The following is a 21,138-nucleotide window of genomic DNA, read 5'->3' as shown; positions in this document are numbered from 1 at the left end:
AATCCTATTTTAATAATGGGCATGGTAAGAATTGACAATCAAAGTGCGAGTCATAATTCCCATGACACCTTCTAGCAAAATCTGAAAAGCGGTTCCTTCATTTATTCCATAGGATATTTTTAGATTCACTTAAAATAAGGTCTGTGTTTCGTGTAGGCTTACATCACCGTGCCAATTTTATAACTGTGTAGATATCCATAGGACAAGGTAACTCTGATCAATATTGGCTAAATATAAGCGAAGATAAAAAAAATTGTGTAGTGGATTTATAAAAATATGTTGACAAACGTTACCTTATCCTAGTGAGATTTACACGGGTATCAAAACGTCGAGGCGGTTTAAGCCTGCATGAAACACAGACCTTATTTGAAGTAGATCAAGACATTCTCTATGGAAGACATGAACGGTAAAATAACGAAGGAACCCCTTTCAAATTCAGCCGCAAGTTATTACAGGAATTATAACGCGTCGACTATTTCTCTCTAAACCATATACCTTTGACTAATCCGGAAACTATCACCTCGAAAACAAAACGTTTATTCCGTTCCGTATTTTATCTAACGGGTGGCATCCATGAGTCTAAATATTCCTGTTACATTGCACAACCTTCAATGTTGTCATAATTACGTAAAATTCTGGCAAATTAGTTCGCAAAGAGCCAGGCGGCCCAAACTGTTGCATATACCCTGACTCTGCGTGCAATGAACGCAAGAGAAATGACACAATTTCACCTGGTTAATATTGCATGCTAACCTGGATTTCTTTTAGCTAAATATGCAGGTTTAAAAATATATACTTGTGTATTGATTTTAAGAAAGGCATTGATGTTTATGGTTAAGTACACATTGGAGCAATGACAGTCATTGATTGATTGTTTTTTATAAGATAAGTTTAATGCTAGCTAGCAACTTACCTTAGCTTACTGCATTCACTAACAGGCAGGCTCCTCGTGGAGTGCAATGTAATCAGGTGTTAGAGCATTGGACTAGTTAACTGTAAGGTTGCAAGATTGGATCCCCCGAGCTGACAAGGTAAAAAATCTGGCAGAACGTTCCTAGGCCGTCATTGAAAATAAGAATGTGTTCTTAACTGACTTACCTAGTTAAATAAAGATGAAATAAAGGTGTAAAAAAAATAATAATAATCGGCGTCCAAAAATACAGATTTCCGATTTGTTATGAAAACTTGAAATCGGCCCCGATTTAATCGGTCGACCTCTACTCTGTACGCCTATGTAGATATTCCATTTTTAAAAAATCAGCTGTTTCCAGCTACAATAGTCATTTACAACATTAACAATGTCTACACTGTATTTCTGATCAATTTAATGTTATTTTAATGGATAGAAAATATGCTTTTCTTTCAAAAACAATGATATTTCTAAGTGACCCCAAGGTTTTGAACGGTAATGTAAATGCAACATGCGTTAACAGAGTTACAGTTCATATAAGGAAATCAGTCAATTGAAATTAATTCATTAGGCCCTAATCTATGGATTTCACATGACTGGGAATACAGATATGCATCTGTTGGTCACAGATACCTTAAAAAAAAAAGTAGGAACGTGGATCAGAAAACCAGTCAGTATCTGGTGTGACCACCATTTGCCTCATGCAGCTCGACACATCTCCTTCGCATAGAGTTGATCAGACTGTTGATTGTGGCCTGTGGAATGTTGTCCCATTTACTTCAATGGCTGTGCGAAGTTGCTGGATATTGGTGTGAACTGGAACACACATGTCGAACACGTCGATCCAGAGCATCCCAAACATGCTCAATGGGTGACATGTCTGGGAAGTATGCAGGCCATGGAAGAACTGGGACATTTTCAGCTTCCAGGAATTGTGTACAGATCCTTGCAACATGGGGTGATGGCGGCGGATGAATGGTCCTCAGGACCTCGTCACGGTATGTCTGTGCATTCAAATTGCAATTGATAAAATGCAATTGTGTTCGTTGTCCGTAGCTTATGCCTGCCCATACCTAAACCTCACCACCACCATGGGGCACTCTGTTCACGACATTGAAGTTCTCTAAAATGAGGTTGGAGGTGGCTTATGGTAGAGAAATTAACATTCAATTCTCTCGCAACCGCTCTGGTGGACATTCCTGCAGTCAGCATGCCAATTGCACGCTCCCTCAACTTGAGACATATGTCTCTTGTGTTGAGACAAAACTGCACATTTTAGTGGCCTTTTATTGTCCTCAGCATAAGCTGCACCTGTGTAAGGATCATGCTGTTTAATCAGCTTTTTGGATGGATATCTGGATATCTTGGCAAAGAAGAAATGCTCACAAACAGGGATGTATACACATTTGTGGCCAAAACTTGAGAGAAATAAGCTCTGTGTGTGTCTGGAAAATTTCTGGGATCTTTTATTTCAGCTCGTGAAACATGGGACAAATACTTTAAGTGTTACGTTTTATATTTTTGTTCAGTGTATTAGACCACACACAAGACCTAGCTACAGTACCATACCCTCTCCCTCCCTGTAAAGAGCCACTGTCCAAATAATAATGGCTGCCTTTGTTTGTCTTGCCTTGTATTTGTTCTCCTCCACTGAGCATGGGCTATGTGGTCATCACAAAATATCATGGCAGGCATTGGATAGGATAGCTCCTCTCTCTCCATGCTACTGTATTCAACACATGACAAACAATATGTGATTTAATCTCTAACTCTGTAGAAAGGAATAGCATGTTTTTGTTTTGGGTTGTTGCCATGAGGTTGAGTTGTGAGGTCAACCGACATGGGGTCTAGCCATGTGAGGAGAGCTGGATCAATCTCTTCACTCTCCCCTGGATTCTGTGGTTGGGAGGTTTAGGTCAACATTGAGTTGGGTAACTTGGGTTACATGGGAAAGGCTACTTTCAGAGTTGAGTCAATTGATATTTTACCTCATAAGGTCAATAACTAGGCAGAGTTTCTACTGGTCACATTGTTAGGGAAGCTCCTGGCCCTAGACAATTGTATCTGGGAGCACCTTGGAAAATCAACTATTCCTCTATTGACAGAATGCTTGATTATGAAGGGGGTGTTGTGGAGACGGTGATAAAATATTTAAGCCTGGAATGGTAGGAGCTACATGATCATGTTGTGAATAGCGTACAGCGAGGAGGAGGCCTCACCCATAGACCAGCCTTCTGTTTCAGACAGGGGGGTTAGCTTAGTTTGTTCACAATGCCTGGAGGAGAAGGGGAGATGTCCTGTTTGTGTAGTGTGGCTAGATGGTAGTTGTACTTGCCATGATTATTGTATATGCGTAATAATATGTTAATATGCCTCGCAGACATTCTGTAATCACACGACCATCGGCAGGCAGACATTCTGTAATCACACGACCATCGGCAGGCAGACATTCTGTAATCACACGACCATCGGCAGGCAGATATTCTGATGGTGTTATAAAGGCGTCTTGGTTTACACATGTTGTGAAGAGAGCCGAAGTTGTAAAACTATTTGTATGTTGATGTAGTGCCCATCCCTTTCGAATGTTTTATCCTCTGTGTTGAGAAGTCGTGTTTTTACTGCTGTCCCAGACAAGTTTTTGTTGTTGTTTACTCAACGCTTGTTTCTGACCGGGTTAAAGACTCAATCTGAGGGCTTCTGATTTCATCTTTGAGCAGTCCCAGATGTTTTCAAACAGGTTTGATTTTATTGACACACAATCTGCAATGCTCTTGTGTGAGATGTGCAATGACAAGTTTTCAGAACGTGATCAGCAATAGCCAATGAGAGCTGGCCAGAGAAGAAGCCAGTGAGATGCTGACGTTGTACCACATCACCCAGAATGTGTAGACTCTGGAGCAGGAGCTATGACTACTACTAGTATGTGTATTGTACTTGCCTTTAACCAAAGTGTCAAATCGTTACAGCTCTGAAGTTCACATGCAATATTATTCAATTCAAAACGTTGGCTAGATCTTTCAACTCTGTATGGCAAGTGTGAATGTGTTACTGAACCTTTGTGAGGCTGCTTTGAGCCACAGCTCGTAGCTACGTTAAATCGTATCATTGTTTTGATGAGACAGCGTGGTATAGAGAATCCTCACGACCAAGTGAAGAATCTTGTAGTGTGTGACACGTCTCTGCCAGATGGTTAGCGTGCGCAACACTATGTTGGCAACACAAAACAACTACAGGTAAGACAGTTGTTCAATGTGAGAGGCTCAGTGATGTTAGGATTTTGAAAGTCGTGTAGTGTACACTGGGCTTTTCTGCCACCACAGAAACTGACCCTGGGCTTGTTCTAACGTGAGCACCTGCGAATCTAAGGCCATGATTGTGCTTCTGTTGTGGGAGTGGTAGCGAAGCAGCCTTTAATTTGCATGAAATTAACATATATTAATATGAGCAATTCCATGTTAACAGATTTACGCTTTGACTTAGCTTTTTCACTTTAAAATGTATACCAAACAAAAGCCATTGACTTCATATAGGGCAGTCTCCTACGTAAAAAATTATTGGTCAACCGAAAGTCGTCTGTTCTTTCTTTGACTAACTGCCTAACAACCAAACAACCAAACAATTGATCAGTTAACTAATTGCGGTCAGCCCTAATTTCAAAGTTTAACTCTATGCTCAAGAACTACTTTTAACAATTTCCACAGAAAAATGTACTATAACTAATTTTGTGGAAGAACTGTGCAGATGCAAACTTTGGAAACGGAATTACGGCAAAATCTCTCACGTTTTTATGTGACCACATTTCCCCAAAACTCTTATCAGCTCTGAAATTAAGATTGAAAGATGTCTTTAAAAGAACGGGGTGTCAGCTGTGACATGGCACCTTGAGTAAGAAAACAATCTGTTTTGGTTGTTAAACTAGGCCTGCACTAAGTGAAGTGGATTTACACCCGGTAACGGAATTACATCATGTGTCCGTTATCTGTACAACACAGAAATGCATAATTATGAATGTAATTTCTCTTCATGTTTAATAAGTTTGGACATCACATTGCAGTACAATAGTGCAGTACAATACAGCACAATATACTGTACTATACTATATTTTTCTTTACTGGACTGTACTCTTATGTGCTCTGCATACTGTACTGTGCTATCCAAACTTGTAAAACATGTGTTTATGATGGGTTCAGATTTGGTCCATCTGTAGGCATTAACATCAAGGGTGGACTGACCAAATTTCAATTACTTTTCAACGTCCATGGATGTCGGGTGTCGGTCGGTGCTCAGTGGGTGAGGATGCTGGTTAAAATGAATTGGAAAGAGGAGGCTCATGGGTAGATGTCAGTAAGAACTGGGAGAGGCTGTCCAGACTCAGACTGTTTTAAGACAGAAAGAGGGGAAAAACATTTTATGAGCTGAACACTATGCCAGTGGAAGGGAAGACAGTAGCAGGTGACCCAACTGGTTTGTGACTTATGATTTCCCATTGTAGCCAATTCAGTTGCAGTAATTCCGTAACTGATTTGGTAACGTAATTACGAGTTTTAATTACGTAATTCATAAACAGTAATATCATTATAACTAATTGGTAGGTCTACCATTACTTGTTACTTCTGTGAACTTTCAATATCCTCACGAGGGAGAGAAATTTGAAAATATCTTCAAGATATGTGGTGTTTAGGTAACAGAAAGGTAAACTATTTCTTCAAAACTAAATATGTGTTGATATTAGTTGACATGGGTCTTTACGTCAACATTATTTTGTTGTGATGCATTTCAGATACCGTAAGACTTTCATGTAGATGTTTTCTAATTTCCTAAAAATAAAGCCTAATAGCTTTCATTTTAAACCCAATTTGACGTGCTCCTAATGAACCTCACATGTTGGTGCTCATGGGTCCTTTTTAAAAAGTGTATTTTTTCCATTTCTCCCCAATTTCATTATATCCAATTCTCTTGTCGGGAGAGGAGAAGGTTGAGCGCCATGCATCCTCCAAAACATGACCTGCCAAGCTTCACTGCTTCTTGACACACTGCTTGCTTAGCCAGCTGCACCAATGTGTCGGAGGAAACACCGTCCAACTGACAACCAAGTCAGCTTGCCGGTGCCCGGCCCGCCACAAGGAGTCACTACGATGAGACAAGGAAATCCCGGCCGGTCAAACCCTCCCCTAACCTGGACGATGCTGGGTCAATTGAGTTTCAGGTGGCATTCTATCCCTGCTCTTCCACAGAGAAAGTTATGCATTTTGTACAGACAAGGATGTTTTTCCATATCTTTCACTTGGCCAGTGTGGGACTGTCCACCTGGGTTTCAAGTACCGTTTGCCAACTGCTCTAAGGCTTCTTTTGGGTTCGTCACTGAATCAGTTTCCACTACTGAAGAATCTCTGCTCTGATATTATCTGATCTAAATGTACACAAAAACAAGAGAATGCTCCTGGCCAAGCTTACGAATCAAATCATGAAATTTGGATGAAGATTAATCTTCTGTTCTGCTGGCTAATATGCTCATTAGTCTGGTTGCTATTGCTAATTTTTTGTTATATTCTAGTTTGTCTGAGTTTCAAAGCTACCCTTTTCTGGCCCGGGGCTATAGTTCTGCTCTATGCACAGCAATTTCCTGTTTTCCTTTGTTTTCACTTGTCAAATCTATTTTAATCGCCATTGTGTACATTTCATGCTTGGCTCAAATGGGAAAATTGATGCTATTTCCCATAAATCAAATTTAGCATAATTTGTTCGACCTAAAGCAAAGGGAACAATTAACATAATGTTAGTGTTGCTCAGACAGATAATTGCTAAGACCAGAGAGAAAAGCCACAGGCCACCTCTTGTTAACTAAAGCACGTTTTGTGACTGAAATTAGTGTGAATTCATGATCATCAGAGTTCAGTTATGTACTGTCTCTCTCACAAGGCATTGTCAAACCACAGTACCACCAGGTTTGGTACATGCGTACGCATGCACACACGTAGTAGGTAGAGAAAGGGTATACTGTAGCGTTATTGCAGTAGGAAGGAAAGTGGAATAGACAAGTTCTAATCCCATCCATTTACATAAGCAGCAATTCACCCATAAAGTAGTAACTTCCACAGGATATGGAAAGTTGTCGTCTTATTGCTGACTACATGTGGTTATATTGGCATAGAATGGATGCCTCTTATTGGTATAGAATGGCCTCTTTTCACAGGACTTGGAGCAGCGTGGTGGTTGTTCCTCCCAGCCTTCACAGTTAGATTTAGGATTCTGTCATAGACCTTAGTGGTGTGGGTGTAGGAGTGGTAGGACATTTGATACACTACCGTTCAAAAGTTTGGGGTCACTTAGTAATGTCCTTGTTTTCCGTGGAAACATACATGAAATTAGTTGCAAAATGAATAGTAAATATAGTCAAGATGTTGACAAGGTTATAAATAATGATTTTTAATTGAAATATTAATTGTGTCCTTCAAACTTTGCTTTCGTCAAAGAATCCTCCATTTGCAGCAATTACAGCCTTGCAGACCTTTTGACATTCTAGTTGTCAATTTGTTGAGGTAATCTGAAGAGATTTCACCCCATGCTTCCTGAAGCACCTCCCACAAGTTGGATTGGCTTGATGGGTACTTCTTACGTACCATACGGTCAAGCTGCTCCCACAACAGGGTTGAGATTCGGTGACTGTGCTGGCCACTCCATTATAGACCGAATACCAGGTGACTACATCTTCCCTAAATAGCTCTTGCATAGTTTGGAGCTGTGCTTTGGTTCATTGTCCTGTTGTAGGAAGAAATTGGCTCCAATTATGCGCCATCCACAGGGTATGGCATGGCTTTGCAAAATGGAGTGATAGCCTTCCTTCTTCAAGATCCCTTGTACAAACCTCACACTTTACCACCATCACATTGCCTCCAACATGCTTGACAGATGGCGTCAGCCACTCCTCCAGCATCTTCATTTTTTCTGCGTCTCACAAATGTTCTTCTTTGTGATCGGAAGACCTCCAACTTAGATTTGTCTGTCCATAACACTTTTTTTCCAATCTTCCTCTGTCCAGTGTCTTTGTTATTTTGGCCATCTTAATCTTTTCTTTTTATTGCCCAGTCTGAGATATGGCTTTTTCTTTGCAACTCTGCCTAGAAGGCCAGCATCCCCGGAGTCACCTCTTCACTGTTGACGTTGAGACTGGTGTTTTGCGGGTACTATTTAATGAAGATGCCAGTTGAGGACTTGTGAGGCATCGGTTTCTCAAACTAGACACTGTAATGTCCTCTTGCTCAGTTGTGCACCGGGGCCTCCCACTCTTCTTTCTATTCTGGTTAGAGCCAGTTTGCGCTGTTCTGGGAAGGGAGTAGTACACAGCGTTGTACCAGATCTTCAGTTTCTTGGCAATTTCTCGCATGGAATAGGTGTGTTGGGTCATTGTCCAGTTGAAAAACAAATGATAGTCCCACCCACTGCAAACCAGATGAGATGGCATATCGCTGCGGAATGCTGTGGTAACCATGCTGGTTAAGTGTGCCTTGAATTTGAAATAAATCACAGACCGTGTCACCAGCAAAGCACCCCAAGACCATCACAACTCCTCCTCCATGCTTCACGGTGGGAACCACACATGCGGAGATCATCCGATCAGCTTCTCTGCGTCTTGTAGAGACACGGCGGTTGGAACCAAAAATATCAAATTTGGACTCATCAGACCAAAGGACACATTTCCTCCGGTCTGATGTCCATTGCTCGTGTTTCTTGACCCAAGCAAGTTTCTTCTTGTTGGTATCCTTAAGTAGTGGTTTCTTTGCAGCAATTTGGCCATGAAGGCCGGATTCACACAGTCTCCTCTGAACAGTTGATGTTGAGATGTGTCTGTTACTTGAATTCTGAAGCATTTATTTGGGCTGCAATTTCTGAGGCTGGTAACTAATGAACTTATCCTCTGCAGCAGAGTTAACTCTGGGTCTTCCTTACCTATGGCGGTCCTCATGAGAGCTGGTTTCATCATAGCACTTGAGGGTTTTTGCGACTGCACTTGAAGAAACTTCCAGGTGACTACCTCATGAAGTTAGTTGAGAATGCCAAGCTGTCATCAAGGCAAAGGGTTTCTACTTTGAAGAATCTCAAATCTCAAATATATTTTGCTTTGTTTAACACTTTTTTTTTTTGGTTACTACATGATTCCATATGTATTATTTCAGGTATGTTTTCACTATTATTCTACAATGTAGAAAATAGTAAAAATAAAGAAAAACCCTTGAATGAGTAGGTGTGTGCAAACTCTTGACTGGTACTGTGTATTTCCACATTGAGGTTGGAATAATATTGTGAAAATTATGATAATGCCCTTTTAGTGTAAGAGTCGTTTTAAACGACCACCTGAAATGTCAGTTTATTTTGTTGGGATGGAGTTTTGGCCTGCATGCTGACATCAACATATATTGGTTAATAGTTCAATAAGAGAGTTCCAAACCTCTGTCAACAACAGTTTTCTCCTCCCCACTCAGACCACTCCCAGACAGTCCTAGCTAAATTCTTTGCTAAGAAGCTATTTTTGTTTGTTTTTGACCATTTTAATTGAAAACAATCACAGTAAGGTACTTAATTGTTACTGAAATTATTTGATATTTGAGCAATGTCCAAACATGATTTAATAACTAACCACTTCCTTAGACGCTCTACAGAGAAGGTTCCAACATATTTGTTTGTTTCCAAGAAAAGACTTGATATAGTTTCTTGGCATCAACAAAAATGTAAATGTATTATACTCACAAAAGGCCCAGATTTGTCACATAGTTCCATGATGATGATGATTGACAAAGCAAGAATGATAAGAATGATTTCCAGTAAGGATAAACCAATACCAAAGCAATTGATGGCAAAAAAGTACATCTGACAAAGGTAAATCCAAAGGTATACTCCACAAATGAGAGGTATTAAACGGTTGACAACTGTATCTGTGTCTTCTAAGCAGGTTCCATTCACCTGTTCCAATCAAGAGTTCAACAGACACCATCTTGACTTTAAAGGAATAATCCACTCAAAAACTATCTTTTAGGATTTTTTTTCATTAGTCTACTGTTGATACAGTCCCAAAATTGGTTTGCATGACAACAATCAAGTTTTCAAGATACACTTTGCTTCTTGAAAGTGCTGTACTGTTCCACATTTTTTGCTGACTGTAGCAGAGAAGCATATTAGCGCTCTACCTATCCAGTCTTTTACGCTGCATATAAGTAGCATAAAAATAGCATTATGTTGTATTGTGGTATAAAAATAGCATTATGTTGTATTGTGGTATAAACATAGCATGTTGTATTGTTAGTAGTGAGCGATTAACCCCCCCATTTTGACTCCAAGTGATCTTGACTCAGAGAAGGTTGGTGACCACTGCTCTAGAGATATTAAATCCAGAACTATGTGGGACGCTGGGTTGAAGGGACTTTTCATTAAGCAAATATTCAACAGAGCAGAAATGTGGTAATCAACTGTAATGACCATCAATTGCACCTGTTCTTTCCGGCTCCGACCACTAAGGTACAGCATAAGTCTCAGACAGAGACGGATACACTTTTATGCCCGCAATGTTAGGTTAGATACACTCAGACCGCATGAGAGAGCAATGTACACAACGATGAGAGGGATAGAGACAGTTTGTGAAAGTATGCCTTATCTACTTTAAAGAACTAGTAAAATGATTTCAGAAGACCGCCCTGTAGCATACTTAGGCAGGCTAGTCTAGCTAAATAGGATGAATAAACACTGCACAGTATGGGGAGCACAAAGATAACATTAGATTGGCTGGCTGGCTGGCTGGCTGCCACTGCCTGCTCAGATATGAGGCGATGGCTTTAAGGAATGAAAAATAATAAAGTAATCAAATAAAAACGAAGTAATGTACACAGCTGAAATGTTTGGTAATTTCCTATTTTTCTCTTGATGTCTACCCAATGTGGACCTGACAGAGACAATGGAATATTTTCACTGTTTTTGGCTTTGTAATTTCGTTAAAAAAGCTCAAATAATTTTTATATCACCTCCTAATGCATTTAATGTAAAACATTTTTTACCGAAATCGAAAACTTTATTATTTTGTGCTAAGGACCGACTTCAAAAAGCTCACCACTATGTATTGTGGTATAAAAGTAGCATGTTGTTGTATAAATAGGCCAATTGATTATATTTGGGTAAATGAGCACAGTCATTCAGATTCCCATGTAAAATAGCCTTTTAAGTGACTAAAATATCACCCAAATTTTTGGGGGGGTGATAGAAATCCTAAACATAAAAAAAAAAAATAACTACCAGGAAGTTTGAAAAGTCTGGCTGAGTGGGCGGGGAGCTTATATTCATGAGCTCGCCTTGACTGACCGCTCTTTAAAAAGGTCTATGTCAAGAAACGTGGATGCAGTAAAGTCATCTCAAGCAAATTTGGTGATACACAAAGCAACTCAAACAGCAAGGAAATGGCATCAATGATGTTTTATACATCTCCCGTTTGGCATGTCTCCTGTGATGCGGTTCACAGCAGCACTGATGGATGTGTTGACATGACAACTGCGTCAGAGTTTTGAACGACACTTCCCCTCCCTTTTGTTCCATGCTGGCTGAAGTTCTAGCTAGCCAATAACTAGCTAACACCAGACACAGATGAAAGGGGAAACATATGTGTGTTTGCCATAGATAAATAGTGTAATTATATTTGCTGACACCCTACAGTCAAATTTCAGCACCCGTCGAGTAGCTTTCTAGCTATATAAACCACGCCCCTCTGCAAACAAGCCTTCTCAGATGTTGGTTACAAGGCGGTACTTATTTAAATTGGGTCAGATAATATGTTACCAATAATTTCTTCAAATCTGAGTTAGGGTGATGTCACCCTATTTCCTTAATAATCCCGCCTCCTGAATCCAAGTGTTTGACATGGGGGAAGGGACCAGTAACTTTCAAACTTGATCAATGCAGAAACAAGTCATTTAAATCATTATACAAACTTCTTGCCACTAACAGAATGTTTTATGCCCCATGTTTTATACCCCATTTCTCACACACACACACACACACACACACACACACACACACACACACACACACACACACACACACACACACACAAAGAGAGCTCGGTCACAGGTTCAGGAATGGTTAAATCACAACATTCACTTAGTCAGCCAATTAATAATACTTGTAGGAAAGGTTTTCATCTTTAGCTCACAATCTGTGGATACAAATGTATGTAAAACAGCACAGTTGAAATATGGCACCAAATGAGGGTGGTCTCTGGTGATTGGCTGAGGGGTGGGATTAAAGAGTTTATGGTCAGTCATGTATTATTGTTATGTGATTTCTTTATATAAAAGTATCATGTATGGAATATGTCAAATGTATACACAACCATTCCAAAGTTTGGGGTCACTTAGAAATTCCCTTGTTTTTGAAAGAAAAGCAAAAAAAATTGTCCAATAAAATAACATCAAATTGATCAGAAATACATTGTAGATGTTAATGTTGTATGTGACTACTGTAGCTGGAAACGGCTGATTTTAAATAAAAAAATATATATATTAAAAAAATTGAATATCTACAGAGGCCCATTATCAGCAACCATCACTCCTGTGTTCCAATGGCACGTTGTGTTAGCTAATCCAAGTTTATCATTTTAAAAGGCTAATTGATCATAGAAACCCTTTTGCAATTATGTTAGCACAGCTGAAAACTGTTGTGCTGATTTTAAAGAAGCAATAAAACTGGCCTTCTTTAGACTAGTTGAGTATCTGGAGCATCAGCATTTGCGGGTTCGATTATAGGCTCAAAATGGCTAGAAACAATTTAAACCTGTAATCAAACCCACTTTGGTCATCATACTTTGATCTGGTTTCAACCACATTCAACCAGACCTTTTTAAGTTACCGCTATCTATCTCTCCGGCTCCCGCTCTCTCGACTCACTCTCTCTGCTTCCGCTCTCGTTCTCTCTCTTAGCTCTCTCAGTTCTTGGGAAGCTTTGAGCTCTTTCAATTGGACATTGTGAGCATCTCTAGTCTCATTCCACAGAGGCATGGATTGATATGCGCGCCCAACCCCTCCACATGTTATCTCTCACTGGGGTGGAGGGCACTGCAGTCTTAAACAGGCCACTCACTGCCAGGCCAAGAGTAATGACTGACTGGTCTTGAATTTCACAATGTGTGGTTAGAATATGAATCACTTGGTCAATGAATCTCCAAAGGGGGCATTTCAAGTCAAGAGCCATGTGGCATTTCTAGTACCACTCACTTCTTTATAGTGTTCCTTTTTCAACTCTGAGTAGTGATATAACACAGCATGGTTGGTTTTCAGACTCAAAACCACGAAAGTTGTTGCCTTGTATAGAATGTGTCTCTCTGTTCTTCACAAGTTACTATGGGGCATTGTACTGGTGGGGTGGAAAAAGCCCAAACGCCCAGACCTGTTTCCTGCCTTTTTTGTTTTTTTATATTGCTTTTGTATTGAATTTATTTTATATTGCTGCATTCCAAAAGCACAGAATATTAGCCCTTCCTGTTTGGAGTATTTTGTCTCAGACTCTCTGTCTCTATTCCTCTGTCTCAGTTTCTCTCACTCTCCGTCTTTCACTCTCTGCAGCTTCCCTGGTATCTAGTTATTACAGTCAGTGACTGAGGTCTGTGACAGCCATGGTCTGTACAGTAGTTAGCAGACGGGGACAGAATTTGCAGCTGTTAGCCTAGGATAGCCTATGTGATGAATGCTGTGTGAGTCATGTGCTTAAGTCACACTATTGATTATAGCCACAGAACTGAGGCATGGGCTGTGTCTGAAATAGCACCCTATTGCCTATAGTGCAATACTTTTTAGCAGAGCACTGTGCGGGCCCTGGTCAAAAGTAGTGCACTATATAGGGAATAGAGTGCCATTTGGTATTTTTAATTTCGACACAGTCTGGACTGTTTTAAATAACCTCACTCTGTAACAGGAAGTCTATTCTATACCATTACTGTTCTGTCTGGCTGCAGGAAATGACTTTTCTGCTTTGCCTCTTTCTCTAATATTTTTTTCTTTGCCCTGCAAATATCTATCGTCATTTGCACCAGGCTGCAGGTTCGTTTGGCATGAGCCTCCCCTGACCCCTGACCTCTTGGATGAACCCATGTGTTAAATGAGCACAGCGGGGTGTGATGATGTTGTATGGTACCGATACAAATTGCTGACTGTGGAAGCGACCAGGAAGTGGCTGTGTGGCAGTCACGGGTTAGTTCAGTTGACATGGTGAACCACAGTGTCCTGCTAAGGTTTTGTCCCTTTATTCACCCCCTTGCTATTGTGTTTCAAAGCTAGTTTTGTAGGATGTGGCAGTCAGTCATTTGTACTGAAGTTATCATAGTACAGTAATACATTGATTGTTTCATAGTACAGTAATAACTATTGATTGTGTAATTTATTCTAGAGATCGACCGATTATGATTTTTCAACGGCGATACCGATTTATTGGAAGGCCAAAAAAGCCGATACCGATTAATCAGCCATTTTTTAAAAATTATTATTATTATTATTTTTTTTACAATTTATTTGTAATAATGACAATTACAACAATACTGAATTAACACTTATTTTAACTTAATATAATCAATAAAATCAATTTAGCTTCAAATAAAATGAAACATGTTCAATTTGGTTTAAATAATGCAAAAACAAAGTGTTGGAGAAGAAAGTAAAAGTGCAATATGTGCCATGTAAAAAAGCTAACGTTTAAGTTCCTTGCTCAGAACATGAGAACATATGAAAGCTGGTGGTTCCTTTTAACAGGAGTCTTCAATATTCCCAAGTAAGAAGTTTTAGGTTGTAGTTTATTATAGGAATTATAGGACAATTTCTCTCTATACGATTTGTATTTCATATACCTTTGACTATTGGATGTTCTTATAGGCGCTATAGTTTTGCCAGTGTAACAGTATAGCTTCCGTCCCTCTCCTCGCACCTACTTGGGCTCGAACCAGGAACACATCGACAACAGCCACCCTCGAAGCAGCGTTACCCATCGCTCCACAAAAGCCGCAGCCCTTGCAGAGCAAGGGGAACAACCACTCCAAGTCTCAGAGCAAGTGACGTTTGTAACGCTATTAGCGTGCACCTCGCTAACTAGCTAGCCATTTCACATCGGTTACACCAGCCTAATCTCGGGAGTTGATAGGCTTGAGGTCATAAACAGCTCAATGCTTGAAGCACAACGACGAGCTGCTGGCAAAACGCACGAAAGTGCTGTTTGAATGAATGCTTACCAGCCTGCTAGTGCCTACCATCGCTCAGTCAGACTGCTCTATCAAATCATAGACTTAATTATAACATAATAACACACAGAAATACGAGCCTTAGGTCATTAATATGGTAGAATCCGGAAACGATCATCTCGAAAACAAAACGTTTATTCTTTCAGTGAAATACGGAACCGTTCCGTATTTTATCTAACGGGTGGCATCCATAAGTCTAAATATTCCTGTTACATTGCACAACCTTCAATGTTATGTCACAATTACGTAAAATTCTGGCAAATTAGGCGGCCCAAACTGTTGCATATACACTGACTCTGCGTGCAATGAACGCAAGAGAAGTGACACAATTTCACCTGGTTAATATTGCCTGCTAACCTGGATTTCTTTTAGCAAAATATGCAGGTTTAAAAATATATACTTCTGTGTATTGATTTTAAGAAAGGCATTGATGTTTATGGTTAGGTACACATTGGAGCAAGACAGTCCTTTTTCACGAATACGCACCGCATCGATTATATGCAACGCAGGACACGCTAGATAACTACACATGGTTGATGATATTACTAGTTTAACTAGTGATTATGAGTGATTGTTTTTTAAGTTTAACGCTAGCTAGCAACTTACCTTGGCTTCTTACTGCATTCGCGTAACAGGCAGTCTCCTCGTGGAGTGCAATGTAATCAGGTGGTTAGAGCGTTGGACTAGTTAAAAAAAAATCTGTCATTCAATTTATTCATGTGAGAGGAACATTTGGTCTTTGTTGGCATGTGATCTCTGTTATACAGGGCCACATGCTAAAGAGGAAGTCAAAGGTTGAGGAGTTGTGGAATTAGTTTCCTGAGTTTCCCTTGAGTAGGCCTGATAAACCAGGTTGGATCCAGGTCAGTTACTATGCGCTTGCTCATTTCTTCCCCCTGTTGGACATACCTAGGCTCTGCCACAGGGCAGCCCTTTGCTGCTGGAGGAAGTAGTCTCTAGGTATCAGCATGCTTCAGCTGGCTGGAACTCGGCTAGGCCAACCAAACCAGTGTGCTCGCATACACCCTTAAAATACCTTCGCTTGAAAAACGAGAATAGTACTGTTTGTCCATTTTGAGATGCTGTAGCCAGTATACATTTCCTCAAAATAATCAGAATTAATCAAATATAACTCAAGAAATCTGTCATTCATTTTGGCGTTTTTACAGATGAGATCTTAGGCGTGCAATTTTACATCTAAGATTTAGTGCAGTATTTCTCAATGGAAAAAAATGTGCATGAAAACAAATCTTCTCTCTTTTGAATGACAACAAAGACTATATTGATGAATCCCTATTGTTGACCAATCACTGACGAAGGGGCGTAGGCTTGTGTGCCCGAACAGCCCAAGTCCAAAACGAACAAAAACTTCACAAAATGTCGTCATAATGTATGCACAACTCTTCTGAACTGTTTCTGGTGGGAAGCATGCGGACGCCTAAACTGATCTTAGGTCAGTTTTGTGTTTGACCTCATAATCCGTAGGAGTCAGATCAGTGCACTGTAAGGTATTCCTCAAACGACCTTTGAACTTCCTTAACGCATAGCCTACGATTCAAACAGAGAGCCTGAGGTCAGGAAAGCGAGTCTGAGTACCAGTCTGTTTAGCTATCATTCCACTCCTGTCATGTTAAACAACTTTGACATGACAAGGAGTACAAGGAGTGCTAAAGAGACTGGTACCCGGGCTACAGAAAAGCTGCTGTTTGTATTGTGGTTTGGTAAAGTTTGTTGTGTATTTTGGCTCTGTGAAGTTTATTGTAAATTTTGGATCAGTGAAATTTGTCCTGTATGTTGTCTCAGTGAAGTTAATATTTCTAAGGAAGGAGGCGAAGAGTAACAATCTAGTCTCAGTTCCTGTAGAACTAGGACAAGGAGGGATGTGGAACTCTACTCGAGATATGCTCAACAGTTGAAGAGAAGCAACCTCTGGGAAGGGGCCAGAGGACTTGGGCAGGCTTGACAATACCAGTAATAGGAACAGACTGAGTTCCTGCCTAGCAACAGAGAACAAATGTTTATCTTAGACATGCAAGGAGGTGACTGCCTAGTCAGAAGGTATAAATATGTGCTTGTATGTTGTGCTTGCAGCTGAGGCACCCAGTGGGTTGAATAAACTTGATTTGAGGTTTTTACTTAGGTTCTGAACAAACAAACACTAGCCAAACTTCAGAGAGTTTTACACATGTCCACGGCATATGAATTATTGAGTGGTGGGTGGTGTATGCATTTGACTGGACCACATTTTAGAGAGCATAGAACCGTACATGGATTGTTAGAACCATTGTAGGGACCATAGCAACGTATAGGGAGCATAGTAGAACCTAAACACTATGGCCAGGATGACTATGGTGGACCAGTCAAGGCTGCTGGCGATACAGCCATGCAGACCTTGAGGAGGCTCATAGTGGAGAAGGCCAGGGCAGTAAAGAATGGAGGAAACACTATTTAATCCTCGACTGGTTTTTCAGTTGACTAGGCTAATCATCTCTTTTTTTTATTTTTATTATCCCCCCCTCAGGGCGAAAAAAACAATGGATTTGATGTTCTCTACCACAACATGAAGCATGGTCAAATCTCCTCCAAGGAACTTACGGAGTTCATCAGAGAAAGGTAAGTTGTTGGTAGCCTGGATCTGTTTGTGCTGTGTCATGTGCTAACTATTATGTTTGTAACCAGGCTATGCCATTTGGTGCTTCCTTAGTTAAACCTCCACTCACCCTTGTTTTGAGGGTTCTGTTTAACCCAATGCTGTTCTCATCATAGAGGTGAATTCGAGACTTACTTTAAAAGTTACTCAACACAATTTTTCTAGTTAACCTAAAAGTTGACCGTCCAAGAAGTTAAAGGTCATGCACAGTCAAATTGGGTCACGTGTGGAGGATGCCAGCTGATGGTACAATCGATAAAGTGACACCCAATGTAAAGCCCAATGTGAAAATGCCTTGCTTCCCCTTCTGTCAAAATAATGAGTTCAGGGGGAGCATCCTATTGGCCAAACGAGCCCCATCACCTGTCCATAAATGTGCATACACTAGGGCTGGGCAGTATCCAGATTTTCATATTGTCATAACGTCCTTCTCCCATCCCGGGATTTATAGTATTACCGGCTTAGTACACAAGGGGGGCCAAACAAATCCTGACTAGTGTCCCGGCTGCTTAAAAACATCCCAGCATGGTGCTGCCACCACCACACTTCACCGTAGGGATGGTATTGGCCAGGTGATGACCAGTGCCTAGTTTCCTCCAGACGTGACACTTGACATTCAGGCCAAAGAGTTCAATCTTGGTTTCATCAGACCAGAGAATCTTGTTTCTCATGGTCTGAGAATACTTTAGCTGCCTTTTGGCAAACTCCAAGCGGGCTGTCATGTGCCTTTTACTGAGGAGTGGCTTCCGTCTGGCCACTCTACCAATCAGACCTTTATGGTAGAGTGCTGCAGAGATGGTTGTCCTTCTGGAAGATTCTCCCATCTTCACAGAGGAACTCTGGACCTCTGTCAGAGTGACCGTCGGGTTGTTGGTCACCTCCCTGACCAAGGCCCTTCTCCCCCGATTGCTCAGTTTGGCCGAGTGGCCAGCTCTAGGAAGAGTCTTGGTGGTTCCAGACTTCCATTTAGGAATGATGGAGCTCACTGTGTTCTTGGGGACTTCAATGCTGCATAAATGTTTTGGTAACCTTTGACACAATCCTGTCTTTGGAGCTCTATGGAGAATTTCTTCAACCTTATGGCATGGTTTTTGCTCTGACATGCACTGTCAACTGTGGGACCTTATATAGACCGGTGTGTGCCTTTCCAAATCATGTCCAATCAATTGAATTTACCACAGGCGGTCTCTAATCAAGTTGTAGAAACATCTCAAGGATGATCAATGGAAACAGGATGCACCTGAGCTCAATGTCTAGTCTCATAGCAAAGGGTCTGATTACTTATGTAAGTAAGGTATTTCTGTTTATTTTTAATACATTTGCAAACATTTCTAAACTTTTTTTGCTTTGTCTTTATGGGGTTTTGAATGTAGATTGAGGCATTTTTTCAATTTTATTTATCAATTTGAGTAAGGCTGAAATGTAACTAATGTGGGAAAAGTGAAGGTCTGTCTGAATACTTTCCAAATGCACTCCACAGTATAATGGGAATCCTTATTTGCCTATCAATCAATGGTCTCCTACGGCATAGGGGTTGGCTCACTGTCTTCCATGCCGATAAGTGTTGCCAATTTAGTCACTTTGTCGCTATTTTAAGAACGTTTTCAGACCGCTCCAGCGACTTTTATTGTTAAGTCTAGTGACAAATTCTACTTTTCAGGTTCCCTTTGGGGAGTTTTGCCACGCAAAGTTTGTGGTTTTAATTGCATTTAGCAACTTTTCCCACTCAATTCTGCTGCAAATGAGAGTGGGAGTGGGAGAAGTCACAGCAACGGTGCCCACACAGGCAGAGAAGCACAAGGGGAGGGGTGTGAGGCGGAAGTGGGGGTGAAAATGCTAAATATCTCTGTGTTATGTGTTTGAGGATACAGTATCTGTTCTATAACTGATTGATTGATCTGTTTTGCTATATAACTTAGCAAGCTAGTTACAGTAGCACTCACAGCTAGAATTGAAGATAGCTAGGCTAAGCTAACTAGCACTCCCAGCACAACCAGATTTGAAGACAGGAAGGCTACATCCAGACATAGTATGTGCTTATCAAATCACCAGTTGGCAACCCATCCCTTATGGGATTAATTAACACTTAAACAAACATTATAATAATTCACTGTGATAATTGAGTGTTAAAATTCTGAATCATGAAATTTGATCCATTTGTCGATCTCTTTTTTTAAATGTATTTTTTAACCTTTATTTAACTAGGCAGGTCAGTTAAGAACAAATTCTTATTTACAATGACTGCCTACCAAGAGATAAAAGGCCTCCTGCGGGTACAGGGGCTCTCCAGCCGTAGACCGGGAATCGGGTTCATGCTGAATGGCCAACAAGTAAACACAGGAGTATGTGACGCGGCAATTATGAGTGTGTCAATCTGAGCTCATTATAATATTGTTTTTCACTCTGGTTGCACATTTAACATGCTGATAGAAATGAGGTAAAACCGATGAGTTTACATGCATTTAAAGTCCCTGGCCACTAGGATCGCCGCCTCTGGATGAGCGGTTTCCTGTTTGCTTATGGCCGTATACAGCTCATTGAGTGAGGTCTTAGTGTCAGCATCGGTCTGCGGTGGTACAAAAAATATAGATGATAAACTCTCTTGGTAAATAGTGCGGTCTACAGCTTATCATGAGATACTCTACCTCTGGTGAGAAAAACCTTGAGACTTCCTTAGATTTCGTGCACCAGCTGTTTACAAATATGCATATGCCACCGCCCTTTGTCTTACCAGAGGCCACTATTCTATCCTGCCGAAAAATCATAAAACCAGCCAGCTGTATGTTAATCATGTCGTTGTTCAGCCACGACTCATAGAAACATAAGATACCGTTTTTAAATGTCCCGTTGGTAGGATATATGTGCTCGTAGTTCATCTATTTTATTATCGAATTATTGTACTTTGGCTAATAGGACCGTTGGTAAAAGTAGATTACCCACTCGGTGACGGATCCTTACAAGGCACCCGGAAACTCGTCCACGATATCGCTGTGTTTTCCTCCTGCGAATGACGGGGATGAGGGCCTTGTCGGGTGTCTGGAGTAAATCCTTCCCGTCCAACTCGTTGAAGAAGAATTCCTCCAGTACGGGGTGAGTAATCACTGCCCTGCTATCAAGAAGCAATTTTTGGTCATAAGACACAGTGGGAGAAACATTATATACAAAATAAGTTACAAATAACGCAAAAAAAACATGCACAATTGGTAATGGGATTGTAAAACGGCAGCCATCTCCTTCGGCACAATTAGTATACCAGGAGCAAACAGTTTGATTAATCCAACCTAAGGAAATCCAGTCCTCTTTCAGCTCTCCTTAACAGAG

The 21,138-nt window shown here is 40.7% G+C and overlaps 1 protein-coding gene across 8 annotated transcripts in view; it reads left to right on the top strand.

Moving 5' to 3' along the window:
• The window catches only part of LOC139544222 (F-BAR domain only protein 2-like), an 80,385-nt gene that overhangs the window by 10,577 nt on the left and 48,670 nt on the right, over positions 1 to 21,138 (top strand). For all 8 annotated transcript variants that reach the window (XM_071351097.1, XM_071351099.1, XM_071351098.1 and 5 more), the window contains exon 2: positions 17,689 to 17,780. In XM_071351097.1, coding sequence (XP_071207198.1) covers positions 17,689 to 17,780 — 92 coding nt within the window. The remainder of the gene's footprint in view (positions 1 to 17,688; positions 17,781 to 21,138) is intronic.

The sequence above is a fragment of the Salvelinus alpinus genome, chromosome 18, assembly GCF_045679555.1.
Source record: "Salvelinus alpinus chromosome 18, SLU_Salpinus.1, whole genome shotgun sequence".
Classification (NCBI taxonomy): domain Eukaryota; kingdom Metazoa; phylum Chordata; class Actinopteri; order Salmoniformes; family Salmonidae; genus Salvelinus; species Salvelinus alpinus.
Note: the sequence above shows the minus strand (reverse complement) of the source record. Positions and strands in the feature narration are given on the sequence as shown.